The 16,606-nt window shown below is 36.0% G+C and overlaps 1 protein-coding gene across 1 annotated transcript in view; it reads right to left on the reverse strand.

Moving 5' to 3' along the window:
- Nucleotides 1-16,606, reverse strand: part of LARP1B (La ribonucleoprotein 1B) — a 129,602-nt gene that overhangs the window by 66,283 nt on the left and 46,713 nt on the right. Inside the window, exon 11 of the mRNA XM_044912619.1 lies at nucleotides 16,002-16,364. Within this exon, the coding sequence (XP_044768554.1) occupies nucleotides 16,002-16,364 (363 nt within the window). The remainder of the gene's footprint in view (nucleotides 1-16,001; nucleotides 16,365-16,606) is intronic.

Below are 16,606 nucleotides of genomic sequence, written 5' to 3' on the forward strand. Positions count from 1 at the left end.
ACATGAGAGTAAAGTGATCTGAGAATCTTTCAGACTAAGGTATTAGAAGGAAGAATTAAGAATTTCACATTTTAGGGCACTTGGGTGGCTCAGTCTGTTAAGAGTCTGCCTTTGGCTCAGGTCATGATCTCAGGGTCCTGCCATAGAGTCCCACATCCGGCTCCTTGCTCAGCAGGGAGCCTGCATCTCCCTCTCCCTGCTTGTACTCTCTCTCTAATAAATAAAATCTCAAAAAAAAAAAAAAAAGGAATTTTACATTTTAAAATACACAAAAGGATTAATCATGGAAATGTCTAACATTGTGGCACCCAGGAAGAACTCCACAGACTATACTTTGAATCAGTCACAATTTCTACGTAAAGCCTGAAGCTTCTGCATTCTTTAAACTCCGGTCTCTCCTGCACTGGTATCATTAATTATTACTGGTCCCACACAACTATAATATGGCCTTTGTTCTTTCTCCCACACGCCCAGTCTTTACGGTTTCCAAGTCTCTACAACCCTATGAGGTAGAAAAGAATGACCCCCATCTGAGATTCATAGAAGTTTTTAGTCCAAAACTGTACTCAGTGAACTTGCACACAAGTTGATTCTTGGTCAGGAACAGGCCTCAGTTTTGCCAGAAAGGTTCTCAACTTGGTGTTCTTCACTAGTGAGAAAAGAACAGCTCAACTGGTAGTGAGGGAAAATTTAGATGACTCTCTTCTTGCCAAGTCAATATGATGCCCATATGATGTCTGCCAGGTGATGATGTGGTATCTCTTGGTGATTTGTACACCATTTCCAGCTATATACCAAAGACTTCACCACAGTTGAAGTTCCTCTCACTACCTGCAACAAATACAGACAAGGGCCTACTTGCATTTGTAAGGGGAATGTGGCAAGTAGTCAGCAAAATCAAGAGCAGCCACTGGGTATCCACAATTCCAGAACATTATCTGGGTCAAGGTAGAAGAGAGAGCCCCCACTCAGTATACTCTCAACAATGTCTCTGCAATGGTCTCGGTCATTCAGCAACTGGAAATGTCTTTTTTTTTTTTTTTTTTTTAAGATTTTATTTATTTATTTGACAGAGAGATGACACAAGCAGGGGGAGTGGGAGAGGGAGAAGCAGGCTTCCCGCCGAGCAGGGAGCCCGATGCGGGGCTCGATCCCAGGACCCCGGGACCATGACCTGAGCTGAAGGCAGGCGCTTAACGACTGAGCCACCCAGGTGCCCCTGGAAATGTTTTCTTACACAACACAAAGCCAGTAACTCCAAGACCACCTCTGGAAATTGACACTTAGACCACCAGTGATTAACTTCACATAATACTCCAGGAAGTACTGGACAAAGCTGGCATACTGTACAACAGCAAATGTTATGAGCCTAAAGATGAGATTATAAGCAGGCTGACCGATGTGATTCAGAAGCTTTCAATTTGAAGGTTCTTCTTGAAATGCTGGAAACAAAGGTATGAATATATATATTTAGGTTTCTACATAAACAACTGGAACAGAGAGTATAATGATTGAGGAACTGGTTGTAATGGTTTCTCTCCCTTGTTCTGCAGATTCAAACTAAAGATTTCTAATTAGGGGGCAGTATCATGAGAGATAGTAGACTGGGCAGTCCCTGAACTTCATGTGCCCAGAGGCAAGCGAGCACTATGAGTAAACAGACACAGAGGCCCACCAGCACATCTCTGAGATGGAAGGCCTATCTGTATCTCTTCTATTAATAGTGCCTTCAACACTGTCCAAGTTTCCACCACCACCCCAAGCAGACCACTGGGTAAGAATGGTTAGATGCAAAAAAAACAAAGACAGGCTCAACCTACCTTGAGTTTTAGCCCAAGGAGCAACAACCCTGCAGCTCCAAGAAGTGAATTAGTCAGCTTTGGCTTGCCTCTTATTGTCCCACACATCCCAGTTCATGCTAGCCTGGTTTTACTAGGTATTATTAGGAAATATGCCATACAGAAGAATGTATTAAATATACATGTGCAACTTATCCAGAAAAATATTCATATAGCAACTAGAAACACAACACTCTTAGTACATTAGAACCTGTGTATCCTAGTCCCTCACCCCCCAAATCACCAAAATTCTGACCTGAAATTCTGATCAATCATTCCTGGCTTTTCTTTATATGACCTTCTATGTATACATACACTTCTGAAAGATACATGTTTGATTTGACCTGCCCTTGAGCTTTATGGAATCATACGCTGTATATAACCATTCTTAACTTCTTACACTTAGCTCTTCTCAAGATTCATTCATAAAGGTGTTTATAGCTGTCATTCATTTTCACTACTATATAATTTATACACTGTATACTATACCATAACATGTCCAGTCAGTAGCTGATAGGTATTTTAGTTATTTCCAATCTGTGAATATAATGAACAATTTTGCTATTTTGCCATGTATTGTTGCTGATGAACACTTTTAAGTTCCACTAGAGCAGTGCTGTCCAATATACACATAATGAAAACCACAAGTAATTCTAAATTTTCCAGTAGCTACATTAAAAACATTTTTTTAATATTTTATTTAACCAAATATATTATCATTTCAATATGCAATAATTATAAAGGTCATTGAGATATTTTACATTCTTCTTAACTAAGCCTTCAAAATCCAATACTGTACATTTAAAGCAAATCTCCTTTTGGACTAGTCATTTTGAAAACTCAATAACCACAGGTGGTTAATGTTGGAACAATGCAACTCAAGAGCATTTTTTTTTAAAGATTTTATTTATTTATTTGACTTATGTAAGCAGGGGGAGTGGCAGGCAGAGGGAGAGGGAGAAGCAGGCTCCCCACTGATCAAGGAGCCAGATGTGGGACTTGCAGGACCCTGGGATCATGACCCCGAGCAGAAGGCAGACGTTTAATTGAGCCACCCAGGCACTCCTCAAGAGCATATTCTTAAGTACAGATGGTAAGCATAAGATATGGTTTCACATTTTTTACTCCCACAGATTAATAAAGTTCTTGTTCCAAATATTCCCAAACATTAGTCTGTTTTAATTTTGCTCACATGGGCTTCATGAAATATTTCACTGACATTTTAATTTGCATCTTCTTAATAATGTTAAACACTTTTTCATGAGTTCAACCATTTGGGCTTCATCTTTCATGAAATGCTGGTTCATGTCTTATAATCAGTTTCTACTGCATCTTTTATTGATTTGTACATTTTTTTTTTAATTTTCCTGAAGTAATCTCCATGCCCAATGTGGGGCCTGAACTCACTACCTGAGATCAAGGGCCGCATGCTCTATCAACTGAGCCAACCAGGTGCCCCTATGCATTTGTTTTACAATACTTATCACACCATGAATGGAAACTATTTTTTTTTTCGCTTCATGAACTACATATGCACTCTTGATGTTTAATAAAAAATTATTTGTGATAAATTTTTTTATTTTGTCCTTTATGGTTGTGTATTTTGTGTCCACTTAAGAAACCTTTCCCTACTGTGAGATAATGAAAATCTTTTACTATTATCCCTTCACAGCGTTTTGCTTTTGCCTTTCACGGGAATAGTTTCAATTGACACTAGAAGGCAGAAGCCTGTAATTTCACTTTCTTCCCCCACACACAATTTTCCCAGAACCACATATGAAAAATCAGATTTTCTCCTTGATTTGTAATACTACCTGTCATTCACCAAGTGTGCATATATGCATGCAACCGTTTTGGGACTTCCTATTCCATTTCTACAATCCGTATCTTTAATTTGCTAAAACGAGTTGCCCTGCTTTTAGGAGTGTGATGAGTTTCTTGTCCCTTATATTTTCATATAAATTTTAGAATCAGCTTATCAAATTCCTTTGAAAAAAATCTGTTGAAATACTTACTGGTATTTAATTAACTTTTGAATTGGCTTTGGGAAAATTACCCTCTTTACCACACTGGATCTTTCAAACGTGAGCTTGTTATTTCTCTCCCTACTTATGTCTTTACTAACACCTTTAATTATAATAATCTCCTTAAAAGTCTGGTTAAAACTTTTACCTTTTCAAAGGTCTGTCTTCTAAAAGGTCTATCCTATGGGAGGCAGAAGGGTCCTTCAAAGATATCCAGATCCCAATCCCTGTAACGTGATTATGTTAAATAAATGCAAAAAGGAATTTGCACATGTAATTCAGATTTCTAATAAATGACCTTAAAATAGGGAGCTTACTTTCAGAAGTGAATTTGATTTGACAAAAGTTTAAAATATTTATACCTAGATAACCTATAATGCTGAATTCTCATATTCTCATGAATTTCTCATTCATGTTCTCTTCAGGTTATCAGTATCAAGGTTACGCTCTTCTCATAAAATACCTGAAGTATTTATTTTTCGCCTACTCATTCAACAAGTATCTGAGTATTTACTATTAGCTCTATTCACTGGAAATACTTGTGCATGGCTGGAATTATTCCAATTTTAGAAAAACATGCTAATAAAGCCAAGTTTTCTCCAAGTTTAAAGATTTATAAAAATGGTTTCTATCAACTTTCTTTTCCAATTTTTCTAGAAATTTCTCCCTAGCTAATGTTCAAATTCTTGGTCTAAAATTCCTTCTTAAATTTTTCCATAATCAGTAATTACATCCCCATTTTTACTGCAGTGAAAATAAGTACATTTTCCTCTTCTTTTTCTTCATTAATATTAGTCTTTCCACAGAGTTAAGTGTTGGTATGATTCTCTTGTGTTAGATCTAATTATTATTTACTTCCATATACTTTTATGGGGATTTATTTTGTTAATTCTTTTTTTTAACTTTCATCTTCTTGGAAGCTATAGCAGATTCTATTATTGTTCAAAGCCTGCATTCCCTAGATTAAGGGATTATGCATATCCACCTTTCACACTTTTTGAGAATATACATTTCCAGCCCCATAAATTTAGCCACCATCATTTGCTTTAGCCAAATGAATGTGAGAAAATTACATAAAGAACATCTAAGCAGCAACTTTAAATACATTTATACACTTTAGCTCAGCCTCTTGTTCATCCCCTATTATTTATGAATGAATAAGCAAGTGCTATATAATGCCTGTTCTTTCAGCATGAATCCCCCTGAAAATAAGTATTTTCCTGATAAGATTCTTGACTTTTAATCAAGTCATTACAAAATGACTCTTTAGTACTAGTAATGCTTTGTTTTCAAATCTACTTTGTAAATCTATTGTCTGATATCAATATGTACAAAAGCTTTAGTTACTTTTTATTTGGGAGGTGGGTGGATGTTCTTTTACAAAACTTTTACTTTTAATTGGAATAAAAAAACCATAACACAAAACTTACCATCCTAACCATCTTTAAGTGTACTGTTCTATACTGTTAAGTATATTCACTGTTGTGCAACAGAGAGCCAAACATTTTTCATTTAGAAAAACTAAAACTTTACACCAATTAACTCCCCCTTCCTCCCTCTCTGGAAGCAACTGCCAATCTGCTGTTTCTATGAATTTGATTTCTTTAGCGCCTCATTTATCAGTGGGATCATAGTGTGTCTTTGTGGCTGATCTCACTGAGTATGTCCTCAAAGACCATCCATATTGTATTATGTGACAGATTTCCTTCCTTTTTAAAGGCGGAATAGTATTCCATTAAACATATATACCACATTTTGTTTATTCATTCACCGGATGATGGACATTCGGCCTGCTTTTTAACTATTGTGAATACTACTGCTAAGAACATGACTGTGCAAATATCCTTTTAGTTTTTTGAGGAACGGCCATACTGTTTTCAATAGCAGTTATATCATTTTATGTTCCCATCAACAATGCACAAGGGTTCCAATTTCTCCACATCCTCTACAACTGTTGTTTTCTGGGTTATACTTTTTATTTTGAAAGTAGCCATCCTAATGGGTGGGAGGTGATACTTCATTGTGAATTTGATTTGCATTTCTCTAATGAACAGTGATGTTGAGCATATTTTCATGTGCTCATTGGACATTTGTAGATCATCTTTGGAGAAAAGTCTATTCAAGTCCTTTGCCCATTTTTTAAACTGAGTTTCTTGTTGAGTTGTTGGATTTCTTCTATCAGAGGACATGCAAATATTTTCTTCTTTTCTGTAGGTGACTTTTTCATTCTGTTGTAAGTTATTATAATCCCAAACTGTTTTTATTACATGTGCTTTTGGTGTCGTATCCAAGAAATCATTGCCAAATCAAATATGAAGATTCACCCTGTGTTTTCTTCTAGTTTGTCTTTAATCTTCAAAATTTTTTTACGTATGAAGTTAAGGGAAGGGTCCAACTTTTTACTCTTTTGCACAGTTTCCCCAACACCGCTTCTTAGATTGTCTTTTCCCATCTAGTGATCTTGGCACACATACTGAAAATTATTTGATCATATAGTCAACTCAAGGATTTGTTTCTGGACTCTATATTCTACTTCATTTTTTCTAGGTCTGTCTGTATGCTTATACCACACAGTTTGATTATTGTAGTTTTATAATATGTTTTGAAATTAAGAAATGTGGTATTTCCAACTGTACTATTTTTAGAAATTGTTTTTTCGCTCTTCAGGGTCCCTTAAGATTCCATATCAATTTTAGCGCTAATTTGCCTAATTCTGTAAAAGATGCCGTTAGGATCTTGGGATTGCACTTAATTATATAGATCACTTTGGATAGCACGGACTTAAAAAAAAAATTTAAGATATAATTCACATATGGTACATCTAACCTAGTATATGATTCAACTGCTTTTTAGTATACATAATTTTGCAATCATCATCACAATCAGTATTATGACATTTTCATCACTCCAAAAAGAAACCCAGTACCCATCAGCAATCACTCTCTACTTCCTCACAAGGAAATTCCCACCCAACCTAATTAAGCCCCACCCTAAACAATCACTAATCTAATTTGTCTTCTGGACATTTCATACCAACAGAATCGTACAATATGTGGTATTTAGAATAATGTTTTCATGTTGCAGCATGTATCAGTAAATTCATTTCTATTGTTAAACAATACTTTTATATGGTTATACCACTTTTTATCCACTCATCGTTGGGTTCTTTCCACTTTCATAGTGTTGCAATTAACATTTTTGTACAAGTTTGTGTGTGCACATATGTTATTTCCTTTGTGTACATAATTAGGAGTGGAATTCCTGGTCATAAGACAAATCTACGTTTAACCTATTGAGAACTGCCACACTACTTTCCAAAGTAGTTGGATCATTTTACATTCTAACCAGTAGTCCACAAGGATTTTAATTTCTCTCCATCATTACCAAAACTGTGAATGTATCTTTTTTATTATAGTCATCCTAGTAGGTAGGAGGTGGGATGGATCTCATAGTGATTTTGATTCTTCATTCCTCTGGTGGCTAATGAGATCAACAAATTTTCCATGGACTTATTAGCCGATTGTGGATCTCCTCTGGAAAAGAAGTCTATTCCGATTCTGTGCTCATTTTATAATTGGGTTGTCTTTTTATTATTGAGTTATAAGAGTTATTACAAATACAAGTCCTTGGGCGCCTGGGTGGCTCAGTTGGTTAAGCGACTGCCTTTGGCTCAGGTCATGATCCTGGAGTCCCGGGATCGAGTCCCGCATCGGGCTCCCTGTTCAGCAGGGAGTCTGCTTCTCCCTCTGACCCTCTCCCCTCTCATGCTCTATCTCATTCTCTCTCTCAAATAAATAAATAAAATCTTTAAAAAAAAAAATACAAGTCCTTTATTAAAAATATGATCCACAACCATTTTCTCCTAACCCACTTTTTCAGCGTTTTTACAGCACTTGTAGCTTCACAGCAAAATTATGTGAAAAGTAGACTCCCCACTATCAACATTCTGCACTAATTGTTTACATTTGTTACAATTAGTGGACCTACGTTGAAACATCATAATCACCTGAAGTCCACAGTTTACGTAAGTTTCATTCTTGGTATGTATATCCCACGGATTTTGATACATGTATAATGACATGTACTCACCATTATACTGTCATACAGAAAAGTTTAACTGCCCTAAAAAACCTCTCTGTTCTGCCTATTCATTTATTCCCTCCCCAAACCCTGGCAATCACTGGTATTTCTATTATCTCCATAGTTTTCCTTATTCAGAATCTCAAATACTTAGAATCATACACTAAGTATGTAGCCTTTTCAGACTGGATTCTTTTACTCAGTAATAGGCACTTAAGATTCCTCCATTGTTTGCTCATTTCTTTTCAGCACTGCATAATATTCCATTATCTGGATATACCACAATTTATCCATTCATCTGCTGAAGGACATCGTGGTTGCTTCTTCAGCAATTATGAATAAAGCTACTGTAAACAACATATGCAGATTTTTTTAAGCAAACTCTAACTTCAACTCAACCCCAAAATCGAGTCACATGCTCTATCAACCCCAAGATCGAGTCACATGCTCTACCGACTGAGCCACTCAGCCACACCAACATATGCAGATTTTTGTGTGGCCATAAGTTTTCAGTTCCTTTGGGTTAAGTACCAAGGAAGATGATTACTAGATAGTATGGTAAGAGTATGTTTAGTTTTGTAAGAAACAAACTGTCTCCCAAAGTGGCTATACAATTTTGCATTCCCAACAGGAACGAGTGCCTGTTGTTCCACATCCTCATCAGTGTTTGATGTTTTCAGGGTTGTGGATTTTGACCATTCCAACGTGTTGTAGTATCTCATTGCTTAAATTTGCACTTCTCTGAGTATATGATTATTCACCAACTGTATAACTTTCTTTGGTGAGGTGTCTGTTCAGATCTTTGGCCGATTTTTTAATCAGGTTGTTTTCACATTAAGTTTTAAGATTTTTTTTTTTAATATTTTGAGTAACAGTCCATTATGTGTCTTTTGCAAACATTTTCTTCCAGTATGTGGTGTGTGTCTTCTCATTATGGACAGTGTTCTTTGCAGAGCAGAAGTTTTTCATTTTAAGTAAGTCCAACAACAATTTCTTCCTTCATGGATCATGCTTTTGGAGTTGTATCTAAAAAATCATCAACCAGGGGCACCTGGGTGGCTCTGTTGGTTTGAGTGTACAACTCCTGATTTCAGCTCAGCCTGTGATCTCAGGGTCGTGGGACTGAGCCCCGCATCAGGCTCAGCATGGAATCGGCTTGGGATTTTCTCTCCCTCTCCCTCTGCTCCTCCCCCAGTTCACACGTGCATGCTCTCAAAAATAAAATTTAACTTTTTTAAAAGATTTTATTTTAAACGACATTTTTTTTTTTAAAGATTTTATTTATTTGAGATGGAGAATGAGCGAGAGACAGAACACGAGTGGAGGGAGGAACAGAGGGAGAGAGAGAAACAAGACTCCCGGCTAAGGAGGAAGCCTAATGTGGGGCTAGATCCCAGGTCTCCAGGATCATGACCCAAGCCAAAGGCAGCCGCTTAACTGATTAAGCCACCCAGGCGCCCCTCTTTTATTTATTTGAGAGAAAGAGAGAGAGAGAGAGAAAGCACAAGCAGGGAGGAAGGGCAGAGGAGAGGGAGAAGCAGGTTCCCCACTTAACAGGGAGCCTGATGTGGGGCTCGATCCCAAGACCCTGGGATCATGACCCCAGCCGAAGGCAGATACTTAACCAACTGAGCCACCCAGGCGCTCCAAAATTCATTTTTAAAAGTCATCAACCAACCCAAGATCATCTACATTTCCTCTATGTTATTTTCTAGAAGTTTCACAGTTTTGTGTTTTACATGTAGGTCTGATCCACCTGGACCTACTTTTGGTGAAAAAATATAGGGTCTGAGTCTAGATTCATTTTTTTGCATGTGGGTCTCAAGTTGATCCATTACCATTTGTTGAAAAGACTCTATTCTCTCCATTGTACTGCCTTTGTCCTTTGTCAAGTATCAGTTTACTGTATTATTGAAAGTGTGTTTCTGGGCTCTCTATTGTGTTCCATTGATCTATTTGTCTATTCTTTTTACCAATAACACATTGTCTTGATCACTGTTGCTTTACAGTAACTCTTGAAGTCAGAAAGTATCAGCTCTCTGACTGTTCTTCAGTACTGTACTGGCAATCCTGGTCTTCTGCCTCTCTGTATAAATTTTAGAACCACTCAGTTAATATCCACAAAATAAATTCCTGGAATCTTGATTGGGACTGCATTCAATCTACAGATCAATTTGGGGAAAACTGGTAATACTGAGTCTTCCTGTCTCATTTAGTAGTTCTTTAATTTCTTTTCATTAAGAGTTATCATATTACTCATATAGATCTCCTACACCTTTAATTAGCTTTATACCTCATTATTTCATTTTGGGGAAGGGGTGCTAATGTAAATGGTATTACGTGTTTTTTTTCTTTCCCTATCATTTTCTTCATGGTGCCCCCTGAAGGACAAAATTTAAAAATTTTTTATGATATCCAATTTTTTTCTTTTGTCGCTTGTGTATTGGTTTCATATAAGAAACCACTCTGTCAAATACAAAGTCATGAAGATTTTATGTTTCCTTGCAATCCTTGTATAGTATTTGCTCTTATATTTTGTATCAATTCAAATGAGTCAATTTTTTTGTACATGGTGAGTTAGGGTGGCATCTAATATATTCTTTTGCATATGGATATCCACTTGTCTGTCCCAAGACGACTTATTAAAGACTATTCTTTGCCTATTGAATGAATGGTTTAGGCACTTTTGCCAGATGTCAGTTGAACAAAGACATATGCATTTATTTCTGGACTTTGTTTGTCTATGCTTTTCCTAGTAACAACACTGTTTTAACATAAGGACTGTATATGAATTCTTCAACTTTGTTCTTTTTCCAAGATTGTTTTGGCTATTCTGGGTCCCTTGAATTTCAATACCAACTTTAGAACATCTCATTTTTCTGCAAAGAAGCCACTTAGGATATTGACAGAGATTATGCTGAATCTACAGATTGATTTTGGTAGGTTACTACTTTATGGTGTATGCTCCCTTATCTTTTTGATGTCACATATAAATAACATAACTGATTTTATTTACATATACTCTGATGATATTTATTATTTTTGCTATCTAAACATTTGGGTTTAAATCTACAACTTTAGGGGCGCCTGGGTGACTGTCAGTTAAGTGTCCAACTCTTCGTTTTGGCTCAGGTCATGATCTCAGGGTCATGAGATCTAGCCCCCCACTGGACTCTGCACTCAGCGGAATCTGCTTAAGATCCTCTCTCCCTTTGCCCCCTGGCCCCTCCCCCAGCTCACTGGCTTGCTCTCAGATAAATAAACAAACAAACCTACCACTTTATTTTTGTGCTGGAAGCCCCTTCCTTATTCTACATTTTCCCTTTCTCCTAGTTTCACAGTTCTTTCCTCTAATTTTATTTTTGAATGGGTATCCTTCAAACTGCAACATGAAAACTTTAAAAACTAATCAGTATCTTTTTCCTAGACACAAAAAAACCCTTAAATACTATTCATTTAATTGCTCTCTCCAAGTCTGTGTTAATGTTATGTTAAATCTGTAAGACACTGTTTTATACAGTTAATATTTAGATTTATTCACATATCTCTTGCTTTGCTCTGCAATGCTTTCTATATACCTGGCATCTGAAATCATTTATTCCACCTTTGCAATTTCCTTTGATGAGGCTTTCTTAAGTTACAATTTCTCTCATTATATTTCACCCTCTTACTTGAAAGACATTTTGCAAGGCATACAATTATACAATTATAGGTTGATAGTTATTTTCCCTATATTAATAATATTAATAATTCCAGTGTCTGTTGCATTCAACTGTTTACTGTTGGAAAGTCAGCTGTCAGCTGTGCACTCTCCTACCTTTAAATGTATTCTGCCTTTTTTCCCCTGGCTGCTCTAACTGCTCCTCAATTCAGAAAAAGTCCCAGCTATTACCTCTTAAAATACTGACTTTGCCCCCTTTTCTCTAATCTTTCCTTCTGAAATTCTGATTAAATGTCTATTTTAGACCATTTTTATCACTCTGTATTCCACATTTCTTGCCTTTCTAAACCTTTTCTCAAAATAAAAAGCTATAAAATAAAATCCAGATGTTAAATTCTACAACTTGATTTGAAATGTAGTAAATAATAGCAAAGATTCTCCAAAATATCATTACATACCCTTTAATATATTTTCTTTGCCTCTCTGTGCCTCTCTGTACTGATTTCTGAGTAGTTTCTTGTAAGCTGTCTTCTGATTTACTGATTCTCTAATTGTATCTAATCTGCTATTAATCCCCTTAATTGATTGAGTTAATTTAATTAACTATTTTTACTTGCAGAAATTCTAGGAATGTTACTGTTTAGTACTTCTTCCCTGCATATACTGTTTTTTTAAACACAGTTAACAGTTATTCCATATTCTGTTTAATAATTCCATTATCTAAATTATTTCAGGGTATGGTTTTGCTCATTCTCACATGTATTACCATATTTCCTTGTTTTATTATTAATTTTGTGAATTGCTCACGTTCCTTTTAAGATAATTTGAGTAAATTATTCAAGGTCTAGGATAAAAGCGAATGTCCTCACAAAGGAGCTATGTTGGCTTCTGCTAGGTTTCTGGGAAATTAACAGGTCATAATCACTTAAAATTCATGACTAGTGGTCACGTCATCTAGATACTATGAATTTAAGTTGTATGATTATAAATTCTAAGCCATTTTTTTTTCTTCTTAGTCTGTTCAGCACAACTAGGGAAATTTCTTTGTAGTCCCACAGAGGAGTAGGTGAGAAAGCAAGTTAAGTTCTCTTTCACTTAGGGTGTATTCCTTTTAGGTACCAATTTAATAGAAGACTCGCTCAAATCCCCAACTTTGGCTGAGCCATAGGTTTGTGGCTATGGCTTTTCCCCCTTTATTTTTGGGGGACTTCTGGAATGCTGAATTCCTCAAATTCCCCAAATTCCAAAATGGTCTCCAGGGCAAGACTGGGTTCAATACTCCACACTTCTCTATGGCTTTATTCTGATAATAACTTACCTTGCCAATCTTCAAGGATTTTAAGATGTTTTCTCATCTATTAAAAGGCCATTTGAGTTGTTTTCAGCAGTAAGAACATGGCAGAAACAGAAAGCCTACACTCAGTCTAGTGCAGTTCAATATAACTTCTGGATCCAGCAAAAAATCCTTTTGCGAAGTCAGAAAAGATCACTAAACTACCCTATCAATTTGGCATTCTTTTCATTTACATCTAACTCAATCTGTCCAGTTCCTGACACATCTGATTATTCTTTCCTCTTGAAGTTGGTTTTTGGCTTCTACAGCACCACTTCCTATTACAACTCCTAAGTGATGATTCCTCAGGGCTCAGATTTGGGTTTTCTTATTTCAACATTTCCTCTGCTACCAAGTTACCTTAAATTATCAATACCCATCTCCTAGACTACTTTAATAGCTTCCCAAGGGGATTTCTTCTGCCACTCTTGTACCTATCTAATCCATTCTCCACCATAATAACCAGAGTTATCTTTTAAATACAAAAACTAGGGTGGCTCAGCTGGTTAAGCATCTGGCTCTTGGTTTCAGCTCAAGTCATGAGCTAAGGGTCATGAGATCGAGTGCCATGTCGGGCTCCACATTCAGTGCAGAGTCTGCTGGAGATTCTCTCTCTCCCTCTTCCTCTGCTCCTCCCCCCGCTCACTCTCTCTCTAAAATAAAATCTTAAAAAAAATAAATAGAAAAAATAAAAAGAAAAATTAGATTAAGCCCTGTTGCCTGTGTAAAACCCTCCAAGGTACTTTACTTGAACTTTAGAAAAATTCCAATTTAGCACGGCCCACAAAACCATACATGATCAGACTTCTGCCTATATACTACCATAACTGTCCTTATATAATAATACTATAAACAAATGGACTTGTTTTTCAGTCCTTAAAATACACCAAATTCTTTCTTCCCAAAGATCCTTGCCACTTGCCGTTTCCTCTTCCTAGAATATGGTTTACCTGGTCTTTGCAGGGTTTAATCTTACTCATACTTCAGATCTCACTATAATTGACTTTCTCACAGGCATTCATTCCCTGACAATCCAACCCAGGAGCATCCTGTTCTTTTCCTTTAGCACATTTATTATAATTTTTAATTTGTAATTAAGTATTTATTGTGGGTTTATTTTAATGTCTGTCGTCCCAATTATTTGTAAGAACCAGGCATGTACAGACCCTACTGTTATCTTCCCATTCCACGCCCAGGACCTAGCACAATGTCTGGCTCATAGTAGGAGTTTAACAAATATATATTAAAACATTGTTTTCTTTCCTTTTAAGCAGACCCACAGGAAAAGTACAATTCTAATCAGAAATTACATGTTGAACACAGAATTAGAAAAAAGGGGAATAAGTCAGGTGATAAGAATGTACATACAAATCAGGCTAAAATACAATATACTTATGAACAGACCCATAATGCTTAAGAGTCATATAGCCAAGATTACTTTCCCCTAATGTTTCAGGGTTAAGTGGTCAGATGCTGGTTTTTAATTAACTCAATACATGGCTTTTCCTTATTGTTGTCTACACTTTAGTTAAAGCAAATAAATAATCACCTACAAATATGTTTCTCAAGATGGCCTGAAAGTTCATTATTTGGAACTCAAAAAAATTCCCCATAGAACCAATATTATATACAGTGGTTAGCTTTTTGTTGGTTAGTTCATAATGTTTAATCCATTATTCATTTATCCACCTAATGAATACGAATTGAGTGCTACTATGTGCCAGGAACTGTTCTAGCAGTGGAGATATAGTAGTGTACAAAATAAGATAAAAATTCCTATCTTCATTGATCTTATATCCATGTGATCAAAACAGAAAAGAAGTGCAATATACAGAACAGTAGATGGTGAAGAACAAAGCAGGGTAGAGAGATAGGGAATGGAGGGAGTGTAATTTTAACCTATTATTAAATTTATTTCTAGCTCTTTCTATTCCAAAAGGATTTAAGTTAGAGATTACTTATAGAACCTAAGTATCACAAACAAAATAACCATGCTTAGACAAGGAAAGATTTAAACCAAGAAACTATAAAAACATACTTCCTTTTCACAGTAGTAGGACAGAGAAAACTATTCAGGCCCTTAAGTTACAGACAAGCTACAATAACCTGAGGCATGGTCTCCAAAAAGGCAATGGTTAGAGAAGGTAAGGGGGTGAATGCACTGATGGGAATTCCAGAAAGAAAAAGAAATGAAGAGCGAAGGAGGAAAGCACACTTCTTGCTAATGATAACGAACCTCCATGGACAGCCAGTCCCTTCGATTTCAATCACTAGTTGGCAGACTCTTTTTCTACAACTGTTAACTATTTCTGACCAAGATCTCTCCTCTATTTGGCATAGTATAGTTACACAACTTTCCCCTCATTATTCTGTCCCAAAAACAAATATTTAACTTTTTTTAATGGCAGAAAAAGATCCCATTAGTCCCTATCTTTATCATTAAAATTCACGCAGATAGCCAGTAGAATACTCTGGTTCTCTCATATTTTACCCTCATAACTAGGATAGGTATTCAGGATGTGGGGTCAAATTCAAGAAGATAAAAAACTGGAACAAGGTTTCAAAGAGCACCCCTAACACCACAGTAATGATTGCACAAGGAGAGACAATCAGCCATTTTAATCTTCTATCCTTGTCCACAACCATAAAGCATTCACCATAGACTAAGGAGAGAACAATGGAAGCGAACAACAAAAGTAAGCCTTCTCTAAAACTCTACTCATTTAGCTGGGGTGATTATAGGCCAGGGTAAGGAATGAGCATATAAACTAAGTCTGTCCATTAACTTCAGGTTTTTTTCTTCTTATTAGAAAGAGCCTTATTATTTTCACTGAAAAAAGGGTTTTAGTAAATGAGTGCTAATTTTTTATAATTATTCATTTCACTGTCATTTTAATAAAATTATTTCTCAGGTTGTGACTATCAGACATACTCTGGGAATTTTTCAAAATTAAATTTATTTATATTCAAAATTTAATAAAATAAAGCCTCAAGTTTAGGAAAGTACAGGGAGCAACATAATAAAAAAACTATTATCAGCAGAAATATTACCCAGAAAATATTACCTTTATGGCTGTGTGTTTGTTTTCATCTTCCTCCATCCATAGATCCTGTTCATAGTAATATAAGCCATCATTAATGACTTTAGCAAGTTCAGATGTAATTTTTGCCCGAGACATGTGGTTGCCTGTTCGATCTCCTCCAGGATGTTTTCTCATGTAAGGTGGTGTCTGAGTTACAATCAAAATCTTGTTTAAATCCTGGTCATCAATTTCATAATCTGAATCATTATCAGACCAATCAGTAAATGTGTTTTTTCGTCCTATTTGTTCTATCTCTTCATCAAATAAAAAATCAAGTTCTTCTTGCTCTTGTTCATCTGAAGGATACAGCTGATCTGATGCCTCTTCAGGTAGAGATGATGATTCCTAAAGGAAGAAAATGGTATTTTATATACAAACTTTTTTTAATCATTTGAAAAGAAACATATCACAATAATGTTACAAGTTAGTAATATGAAGCCTGTGTGTTCAGTAACTAGTTAGCAGGCAAATTATAAAAGAAAATCAAGCCAGTATTATTCTGGCCCAATAAATACAAAGAATTTGCTAAACACTAAGTTTAACGCTAAATAAAAACACAAAATTGAGTAAAAGGAGGGTTAAAGACT

The sequence above is a fragment of the Neomonachus schauinslandi genome, chromosome 2, assembly GCF_002201575.2.
Source record: "Neomonachus schauinslandi chromosome 2, ASM220157v2, whole genome shotgun sequence".
NCBI classification, from domain to species: domain Eukaryota; kingdom Metazoa; phylum Chordata; class Mammalia; order Carnivora; family Phocidae; genus Neomonachus; species Neomonachus schauinslandi.